Raw genomic sequence first — 20,782 nt, forward strand, 5'->3', positions numbered from 1 at the left:
TCACCTCTATCAGATCACCTTGTTTTATTTTCTTTATGGTAGTTATCACCAGTTGAAACCATTGTGTCCAGGTACTCATCTACTGACGTTCTGACCCCACTAGAACATCAGCTCTGTGTTGATCATCAGAACCCCAGGACCCAATAACTACATGCCGGGTAGATGGCTAAACAGTGGACAGTGAATTGTATTCTCAAGCTGGCTGTTGGACCTGGACTGTTTTGCTTTGTGAGGCAAGTGAAGGTATGGAGCTGCTGGACAAGGTCACTGGGAGGCTGCAGGTCCTTGTGACCTTGACTTCAGCTGCAAAGGCTCAGATCTAAGGCAACACCTGACCATGGGAGCAGGAAGGGGGCCAGTTCTTGCGAGTCGAGGCTGAGTGGGTCAGGCTGGGGTCAGGGAGGGGTTAGGGACCTTAGAATCAGGGGCGGCTTCGGTTCCCAGGTGTCTGACAACTAGGAAGTCCTGTGTCTGACCTTGGGGCAGGGCGGGGCTATGTCGCAAGTGTTCCATCTGCACTCTCTGTGACCTCCCACGGATTCACACACACTCAAAGCATTTATCGGGCACCTGCTATGGGCAGGCACTGCTGTAGGCACTGGAGATGCAACACTGAATAGGAAAGCCCAGCTCTGTCCCTTGTGGAGCTGACGCTCCAGAAAGGAAGACAGATGATGAACAAAGGGAGAAACAATTGGGAGAGATGATTTCAGATGTTGATAAAGGAAGAGGAGGCAGAAGATGAGAATGACCAGGGAGGGTGTGGCTGGGGAGGTGACTTGGATGGGGCAGTCCAGAAAGGGGTCGAGCAAGCAAGCGAGCGAGTGTGGAAGATGCTTGTGGGGAGGCCCCATGGGATCCAGCCCCCAAATGGAACATCCCAAGGCAGGGGAAGGGGAGGCAGTGAGGTGGGGGGGGGGCGGCTGGCGGGACTGGGTCAGGCTGGCCTTGTCACCATAGTAAGTTCTCTGTACACATTCCCACTTGCCATTCCTCAACAAAGACTGAGTTAAAATGTCTTGCTTCCCACCTCAGAGGTCCTAAAGGCACAAGGAGAGCCTGCAATTGCTCTCCACCCACTAATGACATCCCCAGTGCTCTTGCCCAGAAGCACTGAAGCAAGCTCCATCTGGGCAAGTGGCGGATGCATTGCCATTGGGTCTGTCTAGACCAGCCCTGGGAATGTTGGCGATTTTAATTCTATGTCTTTACTGTGACCCTCCTGGAGGGGCCCGAGGACGACTCCACCCAGAATTGGGATGGAAGAGGGCTAAAGGATATTTGCTCTTTATTTGAGGCTGGATCCGAAATGTTAAGGACATCTAAGAACATTTAAATGTGTGTAAAACATAAATATTATTTTTGATCAGTTCTCTGGACATCCACCCTTTAGTAACTAGGGAAAGACGCTTGTTTGAAAACTCCTTTCAGAAAACCAAGTGAGCATACGGCCATATTGACAGAAGAGAGAAAGTACAGGTTGTAGAGAAAATACTGTGAGAAGGTAGGTTTAAAACAGAATCAAGTTGGGGCACCTGGGTGGCTTAGTCATTAAGCGTCTGCCTTCGGCTCAGGTCATGATCCCAGGGTCCTGGGATCGAGCCCCGCATCGGGCTCCCCGCTCAGCGGGAAGCCTGCTTCTCCCTCTCCCTCTGCCCCTGCTTGTGTTCCCTCTCTCGCTGTGTCTCTCTCTGTCAAATAAATAAAATCTTAAAAAAAAAAATAGAACCAAGTTTCAGAAATTCTCAGAAAGTGAAGGAAAACAAATACCATGCTTCTTTGACTCTGTAATTCTCCTTCAATTCTAGCGAGACAAAGATGCCTGTGCCCAAAGATGCCAATTTCAATATCACCTCTCATGGTGTGCACTCACGGGCACACACGTGCAGGCACACGTGTACACTCAGAAGTGAATACAATTTGTAACACATGGGACTCCAACACTAAAGTACACGCAGACTCTATTTTCATAAATAAGGCACTTTTGAAACTACCCAAAATCCCAAACAAGGGTTTACATATAATGAAATCACTTATTCACCCTGTCTTCTAGACCTAACTTTCCAGCATTTCTCGAATGGAGTTGAACATGGAGTCAGCCAGCTACCGTTCAGTAAAAGCCAACAAATGACGTGTTAGGCAGACCACTTTGCCACACATGACGAGCTTCTACCTCTTGCAAGTGTACTGCTCCTAGCATTTCCTATCACTAATATCATCATATTTATCTTCCAGTTTCTCTTGGTTTTATACAAGATTTAGGGAAAACCTAATGAAAGTCAGACAGCTACACAAAGGCTGCTGGGCACAGAGGTGAAGACTACTGACATGGAACTGTTGGGTGACAACCAGCAGCACCAGGGGATGGTGTGATGCTCAGTCACCGGTCACCACCCACTGTCCACAGGCCACCTTCAGGGTATGAGAGGTGTTCCGGGGTGCCCCTGATGGACATGAGGGTGCTTCAAAGCCAAATGCACCAAAGCTGAGAACCACTTACATGGCATGACCCCTGACTGCATTGTGTCACCATCTAATAAAAAGCAATTATTTAACAATAATCAAAGAGATCAACTGTGCTAAAATAAATGGAACTCTAATATGTATTGTTAATTATAAAAGGTGAGAAGCTCAACCGTTGTTCAGTTAGTGCTCCTGTTTGTAGAAAGCCTTTTATTTATTTTTATTTGTTAGATTTTATTTATTTGACAGAGAGAGACACAGCGAGAGAGGGAACACAAGCAGGGGGAGTGGGAGAGGGAGAAGCAGGCTTCCCGCAGAGCAGGGAGCCAGATGTGGGGCTCGATCCCAGGACCCAGGGATCATGACCTGAGCTGAAGGTAGACGCTTAACGACTGAGCCACCCAGGCGCCCCTTGTAGAAAGCCTTTTAAAAAGTATATTATATCATAGGGGCACCTGGGTGGCTCAGTCTGTTGAGCATCTGCCTTCAGCTCAGGTCGTGATCCCAGAGTCCTGGGATTGAGCCCCATGCCCGCTTCTCCCTCTCCCACGCTCCCCCTGCTTGTGTTCCTACTCTTGCTATCTCTCTGTCAAATAAATAAATAAAATAAAACAAAATAAAATAAAAAATAAAATCTTTAAAAAAAAGTATATTATATCATATGTGCATTGACAGTTTGTAGGGGACCCAACAAGAGCTGAATTGCCTCTGGGCTAGGAGTTGAAGATGTGAGTTCTTGCCCTCGTACTGCTGTGATGTAGAATGAGTATTAGAAGGATGTTATTAATTCAACGTTAAATTTCCTTGCCTGTGATCATATTGGAGTTGTGTAGAAGAATGTCCTTGCTTTTAGGAGACACATGTTGAGGTGAAGCGTCATTTAGGTGTGAAATGTCATTATGCCTACAATTTGTTTTCAAATGGTTTAACAACAGTAACAACAAAGTGTGCGCACACATGTGTCTAAATATACACAAGTAGATGCAGACAAATGTGACAAAGTGCCAGAAATCAGTGAATCTAGGTAAAGGATATGCTGGGATTAACTGAATTGCTTTTTTCCCCCCAGTTTTCCAATGGTTTAAATTTTTTTCAAAGAAAATAGTTGGGTATAAAATTCTAGGGTAGCTTAGATATTTACATGCAATCCATACAAGAGAGGCTGTCATAGATTACTCGGTTACATAAATTCCACTGGTGACATCCATTGTTATTATTTTAATACTAAGTAACATATATGTAATTCATATAAAGAAGCTTCCCCTTTAGTAACTGTTTCATTTTTTTCCTGTTCTACTTCACATTTTAAAAAGGCAGAGCAAGAAAATCCTTGAGCTTCATTTTCCTTGTGCCCCAGCTGTTTTTCCTTTAAAGCAACCATTACAACTTTCTAAATAGTGACTCTTTTTTGATTCATGCCACAGACTTGAGCCCCACTCACACATGCCAGTATAAAAGTTCCCGGGAAATGGTGTGCGGAATGCCGCCTGTGGACTCAGCCCACGGGAGGCTGAAGCCAGATCTAGACTCTGCTCTTGGGAAGGAACACAGAATCAACCAGGTCGCCTGGGAGTGACACTAAGTGTCTTCAGGGTCCAGAGAGAAGAGAGGTCAAGGTGGGCTGAGGCCGAGACTCGCATCTTGCGCGAGAAGTTTGTTAGAAAGCTAGTGGACCCAAAGGGATGGATGGGTTGTGTCGTGAACCCCAGAAACTGGCTTCTGCTAAGGAAGTCATTTGCATCCATCTCTGAATCAAACTGGCAGTAGCTTTACAACACTTTATCTTTTCCACACTAAACTTACGTTAAACTTTTCCATCTCAAACTTACATGTTACTAGTATTTACCTTTTGACTCCACTAGAAACTTGGAACGAAAATCGGTCACTGTCCTTAACCATAACGGGTTGTTTTGCCCCTGCCCATCCAAACAGCCCCCGTCACTCACCTTGGGCGCACCATCCATGATGCCTGCCCCCTTCATCTTGGTGTGGAACAGCTCCCGTGAGCTCTCCGGCTGGTAGCTCCGGCTTCAGAGGAGGATTATGCAATGTCACTGCATGCCTCTGGCTGGTTCTCAGAAACTGAATTCTATGGAGCTATCTGACAACACGGGAAATTGTCAAAACGATTCTCCCAGCAGGCAAACTTCCTGGAAAGCACGATAAGAGTAAAATGAAGGCGCTGATGGAGAGGAGACAGAAATCCAGGCCACACTCACTCCTCGATGCCTGGCATCTCTCTTGGTCTTTAAGTAGAGATTGTTACACGTTTGCTATGTGAAACCACAAAAGAAGAAAAAAACAAAAACACTCTTCCGCTTTATAGGGTGAAGTTCCTACTTTGAAAGCTCAGGGTATGAACGCTCCGCATTCCTGTCCCCATAAACACTGTGAACAACTTCCACCAGACAGACTAAGCTTATTTTTCTGATTAGAGGCCGCTAGGCCAAATTTGTGATCGTGGTCAGTCTCTTTTCCTTCCTGCTTCCTAAACTTGCTCCTAAAACAGCCAGGAGGAAACAAGTCAAGGCGAATGCCCTAAAGGACCTAGTCCCGACGCATCTCTCCTCCAATACACACTGCTCCTTGCTCCGACCCCATGCCCACTTCTGGTCTTGGCTCACAAAACTTCATGATGAACATTTTCTGAGCGCTGACTCTGTACCAGGGCTCTGCTGAGCACTTTTCAGTACAATAAATTATCTGTTAAATCTCAATCACCCATCGTCAGAACTTGAAACCACAGCGCTGGCTCATTGCAGTTCAGCATTACTGGCTAGGTTTTTTTACTTTCCCTAAATTCAGACTAAACATTCAGAGAGAACGTACAGGGAAGAAGACTCCTTGTTAGGCACATTCCCAGTTGTATTTCATTTAAACGAACTGGCACCCATTCTTCTGAGGCTGGCTCAGGTTGCATTCCAACAGGTGGTCTCTCCCTGTTGCTACCTTCCTGCCATTATAGCACTCACTGTCTGGTCTGCTGGTATCCGTCGCAAGTCTGAGCACCAGGAAGGATTTCCTGGTGGGAAGAGCTGACTGATTTCTGGCTGAGACAATTCATATTTTAAATTGTTATCATGTGGACGAGAGAGATGGGAGAATGGGGAGTAATTCAGGGAAGGCTTCATGAGGAAGGCGAGATATGAGAAGCAGGGGCAGATGGGTATAGAGGCAGAACTTGTTTCCAGCTGCAACACCATGAATATGCAAAAAAAGAGATGGAATTAGCAAGTTCCATTTAAGGTAACCAAGCAGACTCAGATGGAAGAGCAATGAGTCCTAAGGGCTGGTGTTACGAATGACAGCCTGGACTAGCAGAAGGATTTTATCCTATTGGTTTTTACAGATAGGACAAATCATTAAAGCGGTACTCCTGCAAGGCATAGAGCTAGTAATACTTGTAAGGCGAAGGCCTCTACAAGATGGCAGGTGATTTCCATGTCGTTGAATGTGAATCCAGATTGTTCGGGGGTGTGCCTCTTCCCTCCTGCTTTCTTCTGGCCCTAACCTGCGCCTCTGTTGTGGCGGGTGTGGGTCATCCTGTGTCTCAGATGAGGAAGATGCAGGCACGCCTGAGCTCAGCCTGAGGTTCACATTTCCAGGGTGGGATCGATTAACATCAATTTGATGCTTCCATGTATATTTAGATGTAATTATGTCATGATTTTGTTTTAAAAAGTCCTTATCTCTCAGACATACATACTGAAATATTTACAGATAAAGATCTGAGATTTGCTTCAAGATAATTCAAGAGAGGGGGCAAAGACTAGAGGTAAATGTAAAAGATTAGCTATGAGTAGCCAGCTGGGGAGTCTGAGGGATGGCTACATGGAAATTCATTAACCTGTACTGTTGACATTGAATTAAAAAAAACAACAGCTTTATTTATTATTTATTTATTTATTTATTTAAAAAAAACAACAGCTTTATCAAGATAGAATTCATATACCACAAAATTCATCCTTTTAAAGAGCACAGATTCAGTGTTTCTTTGTTTGGGGTGTTTTTTTTTTTAGTATATGCAGAGTTGTGCAACCATCAGCACTATCTAATTTGAGAATATTTCATCACCCTAGGAAGAAACCCATACCCATTAGCGGTCACTCATCACCCTGTTGGCCTCCAACCCCTGGCAACCATTGTTTTTTTATTGTGTAATGGACCTTTGCATATATTTGAAAAGAAGTAAAAGGGATGGACAAACTTGTTCAAGGTCACACAGTGATGGGACTGAGCCATCCAGACCCAGGCTCCAGACCCAAGCCTCTCAGAAAAACGCTAGACTTCACGCCAGGTCCAGTCTGGACAGTCCCCACCACCTTGGCAAACTCCTCTGACAGTGATTCTTCCCAATACTGAAGGGCCGACCCTGGAGTTCCAGATACGGGTTAGAATGCTGTAATTTGCATGTGTTCTTATTTATTCACTTCTTTAGGAGAAACAACCTAAATTTAAAAAACAGAATGAAGACACAAAAGTCATAGATTTGGTCCCAAAAGAAAACAGACTCACTCTTACATGGATACTTAGTGTCGTATTTTGTGAATGCCGGGCTTGCTTCTCAGTCTGCTATTTGGCCCTGTCATTTTTCTGAATGAAAGCCCTTAGACATTTTGCTGCAATCCATTTGTATTTACTTCTTTAGGCAAATGTGTCCTTCCGTGCACAAATATTGCAAGAGTTTGCTATTCCTGGAAATTGGGTGGCTTTAGTAATATCCTGCTGACTGAAGGTTGAAACAGCTAGAGTTCAAGGGAACCAACTCTGAGACTCTAATAAGGTAATTTCCCCCTTCTCTTCTTTTTAAATAATTTTTTATTGTTATATTAATCACCATACATTACATCATTAGTTTTTGATGTAGTGTTCCATGATTGTTTGTGCATAACACCCAGTGCTCCACGCAGAACGTGCCCTCTTTAATACCCATCACCAGGCTAACCCATCCCCCCACCCCCTCCCCTCTAGAACCCTCAGTTTGTTTTTCAGAGTCCATCGTCTCTCCTGGTTCGCCTCCCCCTCCGACTTACTCCCCTTCATTCTTCCCCTCCTGCTATCTTCTTCTTCTTTTTTTCTTAACATATATTGCATTATTTGTTTCAGAAGTACTGATCTGTGATTCAACAGTCTCGTACAATTCACAGCGCTCACCGTAGCACATACCCTCCCCAATGTCTATCACCCAGCCACCCCATCCCTCCCACCCCCCACCACTCCAGCAACCCTCAGTTTGTTTCCTGAGATTAAGAATTCCTCATATCAGTGAGGTCATATGATACATGTCTTTCTCTGATTGACTTATTTCACTCAGCATAACACCCTCCAGTTCCATCCACGTCGTTGCAAATGGCAAGATCTCATTCCTTTTGATGGCTGCATAATATTCTATTGTGTATATATACCACCTTTTCTTATCCATTCATCTGTCGATGGACATCTTGGCTCTTTCCACAGTTTGGCTATTGTGGACAGTGCTGCTATAAACATTTTCCCCTCTTCTCTTGACAAACGCTCCCGAGAACAGTATTTTGGATGAATTTTCTCTTCACAGCCTGGAGTATCTGACCACTTCACTTCTATAGCTCCTAATAAATGCACAGGAAGGTAGACTGCTTTTGTAGATGGAAATGTTTTTTGGGATGTTTTATACTGTTTTCATGTGGACTTTGAGCTCTCAAGCTCCTTGAGGGGTGGTCTTCGAAGGCTGGTCACTCAATGCCTGAGTTTTTAAAGTGAAGCTGGACACCAGGTGAAGAACATCCAGAGCATTAAAGGCTTAGCAGGATATGTCAGACTGCATGGCTTTAAAATCATCTAGTAATCTGGCAGCTTTTAACAAGAAGATAACTCAAATGGAGCTCTTTAGGTGAAAGCAGAATTTCATAAATTGTCAACAAATTCACCTAAATTCCCTAATGCATGGATAAAACAGGGAGGACCGGGATTCTAATTGTCAGTGATGACTCTGTTTAATAGCCTGAATTTTGATGCCAAGGTGGAGAGGGAAAAGGAAGCAAGACTTGAGAAACAGGATGCAAAAGAAATGCTGTGGGCATCAAGTAGGCCAAGAGCTGGAGGAGAGGGGCTGAGTGTTAAGAGAAGCTCGAGAAAACCCCAGGGTGGAACATGGGGGCACAGGCAAGGGGTTGCTGTCAGGTGAGCGACCAGGCTGTGAAGAGTAAATTGGCCAAAAACTGAGTGGGAAAGAGGCTTCACAGACTAGAACGCCCACAAAGGGAGTCGGAAGGCCAAGCAGAAAAGCTCCAGAAAAAGGCCAGAAACCTAAGGAATGAAAGTGATAGAAGTGTCAACCATTGGGGCGCCTGGGTGGCTCTGTTGGTTAAGCGTCTGCTTTCAGCTCAGGTCATGATCTCAGGGTCCTGGGATGGAACCCGTGTCCAGCTCTCTGCACAGTGGGGAGTCTGTTTCTCCCTCCGTCAAATAAATAAATTAAAAAAAATCTTTTAAAAAATGTCGACTATTTTCTAAAAGGTTTCTGTTGTTCAAATCCCCTTTGTCACTTTTTTTAAGTCTCTTGGTCATCGGTTCTGTTTCAGCTCTTCATATTCTATGCACTCACATCTCGTGCATCTGATTAATTCCAAGTCTTCAAGTCTGACTATCCTGTCTAGTTTCTAGTGCTTCTCGCCACAGGGTCAGTTTCCTTACATACTAGATTATGACCCCACGGTTCTGAGCTGGGGGTAAAGATGCGTTCTTCCTTCATTTGTGCTGGCTTCTGTCAGACACTCTTAGACTTGCTTTAGATTCTCGGCTCGCTTTTCTCCAAGCCGCAGAGCTAGTGCAAGTGGTTTGTTCCCACCTTATGTGGACTAATAGCTTGTAGATGGGATTGTCAGAGAAGACCCTCCCCCCAAACCTGAGCCAGCACCCAGTCAGGCAGCTATCCTCTCTCCGGGAGGCGGAGTTTTTGTCAAGTTCATCCTTTCAGGGAATGGGGCACTTTCTGGGTTCTGGGCTTTCTTCCTAGGTCTGGACCAAAGCTCCCACCATGTGAGGTCAGAGCTCAGAAATCATTTAGGCTCCAGGGGATTGACAAATGTCCTCGGTGCAACTGGCTGCCCCCGAGCTCCTGATTGTCTGGATTTGTGATTTCTGGTTGTTTTGCCTCTCAAAAATTCCCTGAGGGTTTCTTGCTAGCTCGGCTGTTTAGAGATTAAAAATAAAAATAAATTCTATACAGGTGTGTAATGAAAGGGCTCTCAGAGTACCTGGTCCACTGTATATTCAAAAACAGAAGTCTCCCCCTCCCCCAAATCTGTTTCTAGCATGCGGTGTTAAAAAAAAAAAAGTGCCTTACTGATTGAGTGCATGTTGGGGATGATTTTGATTAAGCTCTTTAATCACAGATAAAGAAGCTGTGGCCCTGCAGAGAAGTGGCTTGCTTTACTACTAAACAAGTCAGTAACAGAGCTGAGACGCCTCCCCCATCCCACAACATCGCCCTTCCTAAGGGAAACCAAAGTCTAAGGTAAAAGGTTGTTTTCTCTGACTCATCAAAAGAAATGGAATTATACTTTAGTTTTAGGATAAGGTACATAGCTAAAGGCGATTTGGCTATAAAAATCTGACTTCTAGAATGAAATACTAAAGAAACAGTATGAAAAGTACCAAAGTCATAATTGCTGCTTGAGAGCACATGTTCAAATATGGAAACATTCAAAGCAAGGTCCAAAAAAAAAGAACTAGCTTTAAATTATCATTATATACAAAAAGTTTATTTTAGAAATCACATATCTTTAAAAAATAACATAGAAGGTATAAGTTTTTATCCTGACTTATTATTCACTGTTTGAAAGCCAGGGTGTTCCGTGGTACAGTTAATGACATGCTGATGTCAAGCCCATGTAATAATCCTGGCATTTATACCAGTTCAAAATATTAATGTGATTTTTATTTTTTTAGCGATTTTATTTATTTGAGACAGAGATAGCAACAGAGACAGGGAGAGAGAGCAGGAGTGGGGAGGAGAGGGTAGAAGCAAACTCCCCGCGGAGCAGGGAGCCGGACACGGGGCTGGATCCCAGGATCCTGGGATCATGACCTGAGCTGAAGGCAGACACTTAACCCACTGATCCACCCAGGTGTCCCTTACTGTGATTTTTAAAAGAAAAAAAAGTCTGTTTTGGAAACACACAAAAGTATCTTGATCTTGTAAGTAGGAGTCCTGAAACTACAGATCCGCTGGTGAGACTACTCCAGAAACTGGAAAAAGTAGGCATCATTACTTAAATTCATGAACAGTTAAAAAGACCCAGTGGAACTTAAACTGGGGAATGCGACGGGGTCACTCTACTGCATGTGGTGGAGCAGAGGGACGCAGAAATGTTCAATCTCTGTGGTAGTTTCATAGGGCTGAAAGCAAAAGAAACAACAGAAAAAGAAGTGAGGAGTTTTGGGTGGTAATTTTTTACGGAACTGGTTATTCTTGTTCCTATTCAGTAGGTTTCTTCTAATCTTACAAAAGCAGCAGCCACAGATAGCCAAGTTCAAGTGCTGGAGAATCAGGACACAAAATAAAAATAAATCCAAACTCACTATAGACCAAAAAATATAGCTCTTTGGAAATCTGAACTGAAACTCTGATTTCACACATTCAGTATGCCTAAAATGGTTTCACAGACCAAAGAGTTGAAATGCTCCTTGAGGATGACGAATGCAGAATTTTTAGGCAGTAAACCTCAGAAGATTTTAAAGTTCCTATAACATAAAACACTTACTTTAACTTTAATCTATTTAATATTTTTATCAAATGACCCTAGATTCTATTTCTAGGTACTCCTACCCAGATCATGAGGTACTTGTATTTGGGGATAAATATAAACCAAAGTCTATCTGTCAGAGGGGAGGTCAGGGTTCCCTGACCTAGCTTGAGCTGAATCCAGAGAAATAGTGTCACTTTCTAAAAAGTTTTGAGAAAAAGAAAACCCCTATCAGTTGGTTAACTGCAAAAATCTTCCAAGAACATAGCTGCGGTGGGCATCCATGATGAGCAGTGACGATTCATGCTGAAGAGAACTGAAAAATGAGATTTAAAATTACACAAGAACAAAGTTGATCGATATGAATCATCTGTGAAACAAGCAACACCGGAGAGCAGCAGCGGGGTCACCTAATTTTGATTAGATAGATTGGATGGATCTTCAATTAGGTTTTCCATCAACTGGTAATAATCTTACGAGAGGTATTTACTGAAGATAAGCATTGCAGGCAATGAAAGGAGAAGGTGGGACCTATGATGAAACATACTGTCTCCTACAAGTCTTCAGGAAAAACTGACCGCTAATTTTATTGAAGTGAAAAAGGTGTAACACTAAAGTTGGAGATCCAAGCTTTATTTTCAGAATGATGTCATTTTAGGATAGAACTGATGGGATTCTCTAAAATGGTTTTAATATGGCACAACACTCTTGATTCTCAGAGCTGTATGCCTACTTATCTGCCCAAATGTATTCTGCAAGGAGATATGTAAAGAGGTTGTAGAACAGGCACAGAAGTTGACAAAACCACCAAATGAAAATTCCTCAGGACAGATCCACTTGAGATCTAGAAAGCACTTTAATACTCTATCCTTCTTCAAATGATCAAGAGATTCAAGAGAAATGACAAGTCCTGTATTTACAAAACCGATGAAAATCACACTGTAATAATCAGTGAATGCAGAACCACCGCACAGATCTGCGTTTCCAACTTTTCCCACCATGATTCTACATCAAGGTAAAAAAAGGTTCTTTTGTACAAATCCAAGAAGGATGGAGAGGCGGCAGCACGACTGCCAGGTGGTGCAGTGACTTACTACCGGAGCTGGAGCTGGTGATGGGACGCAGGGGCAGGAGGGGCACAGTCCTCAAGAAAAGAACCCCATATCCTGGAGGGGGGCTAGTCCGTGGTTGATCTCCGGTACCAAAACCGTGCTCGGAAGTCATCGCTGCACGTCATGAAGCCAGGGTTGGTGGGCGAATGCACGATGCAGCGCACAATGTTGTTGTGGCCCAGGGAGAGCAGGTTCCGGCGCTCGGCCGTGCGAGAGTCCCAGCAGCAGAGGCTGATGGTCCTCTCGTCCGGCAGCAGTACGTAGTCCTCGGTGTGGTTGAACACGGCCTGCGTCCGGTGCACCTGCCGCCCGCTCAAGCCGGCGCCTGCAAAGAGAAGAGAGGGTAAGGGTCTGAGTGCCAGGGCTAGCTGTCCACGTTTACATTTGCCATCCTCAGACTGCTGTACTTTGGTTAATTATCCCGTCAATGGCAAAACAGCATTTTAAAATGGAAGGAATACACATTTATTGTGCAATTTGGAACACTCCATGAAAATATGCAGAAGAAAATCACCCCTGGCTCATCACCTCAGGCAACTAACTGTGAACGCTCTGATGTACTTTTAGGCATAAAAACATCTTTAAAAAAATACAAAATTGGTGCTATATGTCTTTTCTGTAATAGTTTAAATCAACTTCTTGTTGGGTACATTCATTCTTCCATGTTTTTTACTGACTGCAAAATACACCACTGTTAGGAAGCACTATTACTAGCTAATTCTTTTCCTGCTAAGCATTTAGTTTGTATCTGACTGCAAATAACACTGTGACCACTTCTTTGCACCGAACACATTATTTCCTCAGGATTAAATTCCTAGAACAGAATTACTGGGATGAATGAACATCTGCTCTCCAAAAGGAAGCTTTAGGCTTTTTTAGGACCATGAAAATACAGATTTTATGTTTAAAATACTGTATGAAGCATAAAAAATAAAAACTGCCTGACAGTTTTACATCCAGAGTCAATATTTTGATGAATATCCCAATATTCACAAGACAAAACAAACATAATAAATCTTGTGAGAATCTAGCGTGTACCCTTCCTGATACATCACACTCAGATGGTGGTTGTTACTTCTGAAGATGGAGGAGGCTTTCCCACTTTTACTTTGATCGCTTTTGTATCTTCTTTTTTCAACAAGCACACAGTCCTTGAACAGTAAGAATTAAAGAAATTCTTCAAAAGAGCTCCATACAAAAGTTTTTCAACAAAGTCACCAAGAATTATGATGAAAATGACTCTTCCCAAGACTTGCTAGTTAGTTGTACTGTGTATGTCAGAAGGCCGACGGATGGATGGCAGGAAGCAAACTCTGGTTACCAGATCACTCTGAGGGGGTTATGCTGCACCCTAGTGGTTCAGATGCCTCAGTCTCCACCCCTTCAATTTTCTTCCCTAAAAGGCTAACTAGTAACCACCGCTGCCCAGCCCTTACAATGCGTTGTTTTCTTATAGAGTTCTGGTCCTGGTGATTTTAGTGTATGACACAAACATCTCACAACAGAGGAAGCTGGCTGAAGTTTCCTGGAGGCCTTCTACCAAACAACAGCATTTTCAGCTCCGAGGAACAGGGAATGAGACACAATATTTTACCAACACTCACTGCCAAGTAACTATTAGGGCTACCTGCACTCTTAGGAATAGGCCAAGATCTTCCCTCTCAGCCTTCTTTCCCTAATGCACAGATTTACTGAGATCCACTAACTCAGGCTTTTCTCTGGACTGCTCTTATGTTTGAGAGAAAAAGGCAGACCACTGGTCTACAAATGGACCACCAGAACCTCAAATGTTACTTGCATGGAATCAGAACTTGCTGAAGTCGTAACATATGGAGAAGAACAAGGTTATGAAACTATGGTTCTATTTCCAGCTCTGCTTCTTACGAACTGCAGCCTTGGCTAAACTACTTAACGTCTAAGCCTTGGTTTCTTATCTAAAAGAGGGATCACATCTGCCTTGCTCAACGCATACATCTATTGTGTGGCTCTCATGAGGATTTAAGAGCTCTGGAAACCATAAAATGCTACAGAAAAAATGTTAATAGCAATTTTTCGCATACCTGTGTATCTGACCAGTGTTCGTCCTGTTGATATCTCCCAAAGTTTAGCTACAGAGTCTTTTCCACTGGAGAGAATGTATTTAGAATTTTTGGAGAAAATGGCAGAACAAACTTCAGCACCATCATGGGCTTTCTCAAAAGTTGTGATGCATCGATTTGAAACACCATCCCATAACTTGATGCAGCCATCCTTGCTACCAGTTACATACATATTGGCACTAGGATTGTAATTCACGGAGCATATAGCATCGGTGTGTTGATCTTGAGGATTGCAAGAGACAAAACACTGAAATGTATTGATATCATAAAGCCGAAGAGTAGGATGCTGAGTCCCAACAAGTATAAAGTCTCCAGAAGGATGAAAAGAGATGGAGCGTAGCATTTCAGCTTCCTGTTAGGACAGAGACATTAACATTAAGTGACTAACTAGTGAACAATTAAATCCAGAGGAAATGTGGAAAATATTTGGTTGATGGAAAGAATACACAATGGTCAGACGTTACACAGGTATAAGAAGGAACAATGAACTTTCTAGAATACGAGAAAGTATCATTTGAACAGAGATTTCAAAAACTATTTACTGGTGAGATTAATTTATTCCAAAAACCACAGAAGCAAGCTTCGTTATTTGCAAATGAACAGCGGGTGAACTCAGAATGGACCATTATCAGGCTGGGACACATGCACACGAATGAGTAAGGATAAACACAACTTGTACACGTGAACAGCTTCTTCAGTTTGTCCTACGTCTCCAAATATTGAGTAAAAAACTAAGTTAAATTACTAAAAGGTAGAAGCCACTACCAAAAACATTAGTATTTCTGAACTGCAAATTCAAAATGCGGTACCAAATGTCACTTTTCCAGGAAACATGTGATTGTTTCAACTGAATAATTTTTTGATTCCCATTAAGTTACATTTCAGCGAAGTTGATTTGTTTTGTCTTTAAACAGGGTTCTGCAACCTTTAAAAAGTGTTACAGATTCTGAACCCTTGTTGCATAAACTGGCCAGAAGTCCTGACTGGCCAGAGGAGGTGGGCAGAGGGCAGCATGTGGACCACGTGTCCATGCAAATTGGATTCCCGAGCCACCTGCGGCATGTGTCCTTGTTGTGTCCTCCTGTTTTATTCGATGATCACTGAGACTACTTTAAAAAAGAGAATAGTCATACAATAATAGCTCTTTGTTTTTAAGAAAAAAATGTAAAGCTCCTTTCCAAACATTCCTAACCTGAATGTATTTGAAGGCTCTTTTTGCAGATGGTTTGGAATAATCAAATAATTTAAGAGTATAATCCCTTGAACCAGAGGCAAGGATCTGTTCTGTCGGGTGGAAAGCGAGACATGTGACTTCATCCACGTGGTCGTAAAGCGTTCGAATCACTGGGTGGTTTTCCATGTTCTGTTGTGCGGTCTCATTCATCATGACCTAGACCAATGAGAAAACAATGCTCAAAATCTAAAATCCGTCTGCCTCAAAATACCCAACAATGCTAAGTTAGGTCCGGTCTAAACTGGTCTCTCATTCTCCCAACGAACAGGCAAACAGTACCTATGTTACTGGGATTTTACCTCTATTGGCATGGCACTTTTGGCCAACATTCTTTCTGTGTCAAGTATCTTTATGGAAGCATCAGCAGATCCAGTAGCTATTAACTGCCCATCTCTACTGTAGGTGGCTACGCGACACGGTCCTTTATGGGATGTGACATAGCATGTTTCGTACTCTGAAGCCTCTGGGGACATAGTTTGGACGTCTGCATCAAACTCCAGGTCAATTCCTGTGCCCGGGGCAACTGTATCTGAACGACCAATTGCATACTGAACTGCAGTATCATCATTTTCCATTCCTGAAAGGAATAAAAATAAAGTGCATGAGGGGTGCCTGGGTGGTTCAGTCAGTTAAGTGTCTGCCTTCAGCTTGGATCATGGTCCTAGAGTCCGGGGGTCGAGCCCTGCGTTGGGCTCTGTGCTCTGCAGTGAGCCCGCTTTTCCCTCTCCCTCTGCCCCTGCCCCTGCTCCTGCTCTCTCTCTAATAAATAAGTAAAGTCTTTATAAAAAAAAAATTAAGTGCACGAGAAAGTGTTATTTTAAAAAGCCAAAACAAAATTCTGGATCCAATGTCAATTTACTCTTTCTTGGAGCTGCATGACACCTAGCGTTTCACAAAATTATGTATATCAACCTGGGTGTATGCACGGTGACAACACTATAGGCAATATGGATTATAGAAGGTTAGGCTCCAATAGGTTACATCAGCTTCCCCGATTTTTGCCTCCAAAATTTTCTACTTTAATTACAACTACAGAAATGTAAAAAAAGCAGTCCTACAGTTAAGCTGTCCATTTTTTCCCATTCTGGATTTTAATATTTTTAGTGCTGAGATCTGTTAGTAGCAGCCTTGAGGCTCATTAAGTCAGATACATTGTTAGCATTAACACTAGTGAAACATATTGAAAGAATGTTGATATTTAAATAAATGGAAGTTTCTCAAGAAAATGCATTTTAAATTTAAAAATAACTTCACATTTCATATAAGCAGTATATTTATTAGTATAAGAAAAATTAGGAATACAGATGAACACAAAAATAAAAATGACCTTCTATTAGATCACCCAGAGATAATTACTGTTAACATGGTGGCATGATTCTTCTGGACCTTTCTCCATGCACAGTTGTTACAATTCTTAAAACAAAAATAGAACCACACTATATGATATTTTGTAACTTGTTCTTTACTCAAACAAAATAAACATCTGGCCAGTGTAATGTTTATCTACAACATGTTGTTGGACCCAATGTGATGGATACAAAAACGTTCACAACTAATTCCTTATTGTTGGGTATTTCAGTTGTATTAATTTTATTTCCTCAAATTTGAACACAAATTCTCAAAATTGGCACTGCTAAGGCAAAGGGTATAAACATGTTGCTAATTCTGTATTTTACTGAGTGCTTTCTACAACCCAGGCAAGCACAGGATATATTGTTGAACAAAACAAGATCCTGATCTTTATTGAACTTGCTGTCTTTTCTGGGGAGGTACAGACTATATGGGAAACAACCTGAAACAATGAAGAAAATTTCAGATAGTGATTCTGTTATGAAGGAAATGGGACTGTTGTTTTAGAGTATCTGGGGAGGTATGGGGAAGACAGTGGGTAATTTTAGAAAAGGTGAAGAGGACTCTGAAATACCATTTGAGCTGAAGTCTGAAGTCAATAATACAACGAAAGAACGCTTCAGATAATTCTTAAACAGAGCCTGAGGCTAGAACCAGCTCAAAATCTTCATAATCTGGGGTTTGCTTACTCTTTCAGTATCGAGCACTGTACTTGACACATACGAGGCACTAAAACTAAACAAAAATAATCTTGAAAAATTCTGATTATGAAAACCTCTGGAACCTTGTCATGGAATCAATGAATCTGCGTTCAAAGCTACCTAGTTTGATGAGATGCAGGAGCTGCTCCGAGGGTGCACAGACAGACTGAGGCTTGATTTCATTAATGAGGCCATTAGCAATGCTGATGTAGCCATCATAGAGGAGCTGGCTAATGATCAGCTTGTAGAGCTGCTGGCGGTCCTTCAAGCCCACTTTGGTTCTGTACATCGTGGAGAAGAGGAAGACAATTTCCTTGCCAGCTGCAAGATGAGAAAACAGGGATGGTGAAGGGCAGAGGCACTAGTGAGTCACAGAAGTAACACAGCCAACCGGTCAGCCTTGCGGGGCATAAATCCCAGCTCTACTAGTTGCATCACCTTTGGTCATCAACCTCCTTCCTCTTGAGATCATGTTCCTCAGCTGTTAAGCAAGTCAGCAAAGGTTAAATAAGATGGTGCTTGCAGAGCATTGAGCACAGTGGCACACAGAAATTATTCAAATCATATTAGCGAATATTTACAGAACTTTCCATCAAATTTTCTTCTCTGTCAAACTACCTGCCTGCCATTTTTATTCTCTGTTGCTATCCCAGAATCTTGCTTCTTTTGTTATAAGACACTGACTGGTATTTGCAATAGGTAAGACAGCTGCTATTGTTGACTGTCTAGACACTACTGTTTCCACCAGCTGAGCTGTATGTTTAGTGATGTCAGCTATGTTCATTCTTAAAACACATTTTAAGATAACTAAATTTGCTAAATTACATAATTTATTTAGCTAGTAAATAAAAACACAAGGGCACAAAAGCCACAATGCTTTGGAAAGATTCAAAGATGCTTAATAAAATACTGGCAAGTAGGATATGGCCAAAACAACGATAAAAACGTGAAAAAAAAGGGTAAAAATCTAAAGGATTGTGCCCTTAGATTGGTTCACAAGTGCTTAAGTTCTCTCTTAGAAAGTAAATGGTAGATGATGGTTTCTAGTCTATGCAAAAAAATAAGTCCAATTGGTGGACATGAGTGGATAATTTGACTTCCAAAAATCAATGTTCGTATGTATATGTTTATCTGGACAGCGATCAGAAGGCCACAGCAATCTGGGGCCAGTAATAAGGAACAGAAGTCACAGGCAGACAAGAAATTGAAAGAGCACAGGGGAGAGAGCGGAATACCAGAAAGGAGAGGAGTGAGCAGTAACACCAGTACTGCCTGGATTGCTGTACTTTATAGGGAAAGATTCTGGAAGGGGGTGTCTTACAGCAAAGGAGTGGGGAACCATGTTTTCTAACTCCCCCTGGAGAATAACTTAAGCTACTGATCATAAGAACAGCCAACAGTTACTGAGTGTTCAGCATGTTTTTTCTTACTTAGTCCTCAACACCATCCTGTAAGGGAGGCCCTGTAATCTTGTTTACAGATGAGAAGGGAAAATAACTTGTCCAAGGACCTATGACCAGTGCCTGGAGAAACCAGGACAAAATACAGATGGTTTAACTCAAGGACTGTGTTGTCCCTGATGACTATCTGTAGTGCTCCTTAAAAATTTAATGACAGGGGTGCCTGGGTGGCTCAGTCCATGAAGCGTCTGCCTTCAGCTCAGGTCATGATCCCGGGATCCTGGGACTGAGCCCCGCACAGGGCTCCCCGCTCATCGGGGAGCCTGCTTCTCCCTCTGCTTGTGCTCCCTCTCTTGCTCTCAAATAAAATTCTTAAAAAAATTCAGTAATAAACTAGCTAAAATTTATTAGACATAAGTGTAGTATATAACACAGTGTAAGCAACTTATATGCATTACCTCATTTAATACTCATCTAATCCTATTTTAGAGGCAACCTGCGGTGCAGAGAGGTTAACTTACCCAGGATCAAAAAGCTTGTCAATGACAGAGCCTGGATCCTTACCCAAGCTATCTGACCTCAGAGCTCCAGTCTTTACTGTGCTGCACTGATGGGTGTTAATAACAGCAGCAGCTACCACTTATTAAGCACTTGCCAGCCATCGTGCTAAGCACTTTACAAGCGTTAGCTCACTGAATGAAATCAAAGTATTTAAGCACACGTAGAAGCAACTGTATATAAATCTATGCTTGTGTATACAGCAGTAGGACACAAGAGAGATGATGAAACCGGCATAAAGAAGTTAGGAAACTGAAAATAAAATGTGGCTGAGTAACTCGTCAAGTGGCCGCCAGGACTGCCCACAGCAGAGCCCAGAACTTAACCACTATTCTCTCCCGTCTCTGCACCCATGCCAGGAGCATCGCGGGGTATACAAAGATTAAGAAAGAAAAGAAAGGACGAGGCCCGCTTCTCAAGTCTCAGAACGTTCGCTCGCTGGGCTAGTAAGTGCCTAATTACCACCCCTAATATGCAGGTGAGAAGGCCGAGCCCCAGGACGGGAAGAACAAGCCCTAGGAACTGTCTGCACCCGAAACTGGAGGGGGGACCAGGGAGAGAACACACACGCCCCCTTCACGAAGCTCCGCTACCATCCCGCGGTAGAAGCGAACTAAGGATGGAGTGAGGGTGGGAGCGAGGCCTTCGAGGAAGAGAAGAGGGTGTGCAGGCCCAGCGTAGCAACTCAGGGCTCATGCCACCCCACTCACTATCGGGCCTTCCCGCCTCGCTCATCTTTCCTGTGGTTCCGCAAAGACCCCAGCGGACCGCACCAGCCGCTCTCCCGGCATCCCAGGCCCCCAGTACCCGCTAGTCCGGCTCTCTTGATCTCCCGCTTTCTCCCAGAAAAATGGAGGCGCGAGTTCTGTCCGATCGATCGCTCTGAGCGCACGTTCACTGCGCACGCGCAAAGGGCGAAGCGCCGAGCGCTGCGCTATCGATCGGCCCCACCCTCTCCCGCCCTTCTCGCCATCTTACTTACTGGCGCGTTGGGAGTGGTTCGTTAACCTCCTCCGACTTTACCTCTTGCGCGACAACGTTGATTGGCACCAAGGAAATGCTGTCTCGCCGACAAATGTCGGATCCCGGAGAGCACCGCGGGCGCTAGATCGGCCAAAGTCTGGCGGGCGGTTAGCTCC

At 43.3% G+C, this 20,782-nt stretch overlaps 2 protein-coding genes across 5 annotated transcripts in view; both read right to left on the reverse strand.

Annotated features, from left to right (window-relative positions):
* The window catches only part of CASS4 (Cas scaffold protein family member 4), a 35,059-nt gene extending 30,340 nt beyond the window's left edge, over nucleotides 1-4,719 (reverse strand). For both annotated transcript variants that reach the window (XM_025853281.2, XM_025853279.2), the window contains exon 1: nucleotides 4,410-4,719. In XM_025853281.2, coding sequence (XP_025709066.1) covers nucleotides 4,410-4,445 — 36 coding nt within the window. In that variant the 5' untranslated portion in view covers nucleotides 4,446-4,719. The remainder of the gene's footprint in view (nucleotides 1-4,409) is intronic.
* Nucleotides 4,720-11,806: 7,087 nt separating this feature from the next.
* On the reverse strand, nucleotides 11,807-20,778 carry CSTF1 (cleavage stimulation factor subunit 1). Of its 3 annotated transcripts, none has more exons than XM_025853283.2 (6): nucleotides 20,667-20,778; nucleotides 17,806-18,006; nucleotides 15,934-16,211; nucleotides 15,593-15,790; nucleotides 14,362-14,752; nucleotides 11,807-12,626 (listed from the first exon to the last, which is right to left on the reverse strand). In XM_025853283.2, exons 2-6 carry the CDS (start codon nucleotides 17,972-17,974, stop codon nucleotides 12,367-12,369), a joined length of 1,296 nt encoding a protein of 431 aa, XP_025709068.1. In that variant the 5' UTR covers nucleotides 17,975-18,006; nucleotides 20,667-20,778; the 3' UTR covers nucleotides 11,807-12,366. The 3 variants fall into 3 exon arrangements, with proteins under 3 accessions (XP_025709068.1, XP_025709069.1, XP_025709067.1); XM_025853284.2 differs by having other exon boundaries at nucleotides 20,626-20,759; XM_025853282.2 differs by lacking the exon at nucleotides 20,667-20,778 and adding an exon at nucleotides 20,451-20,536.
* Nucleotides 20,779-20,782: the final 4 nt, after the last annotated feature.

Source organism: Callorhinus ursinus, unplaced genomic scaffold, assembly GCF_003265705.2.
Source record: "Callorhinus ursinus isolate GAN/ISIS: 27379988/994484 unplaced genomic scaffold, GSC_fseal_2.0 scaffold53, whole genome shotgun sequence".
NCBI lineage: Eukaryota > Metazoa > Chordata > Mammalia > Carnivora > Otariidae > Callorhinus > Callorhinus ursinus.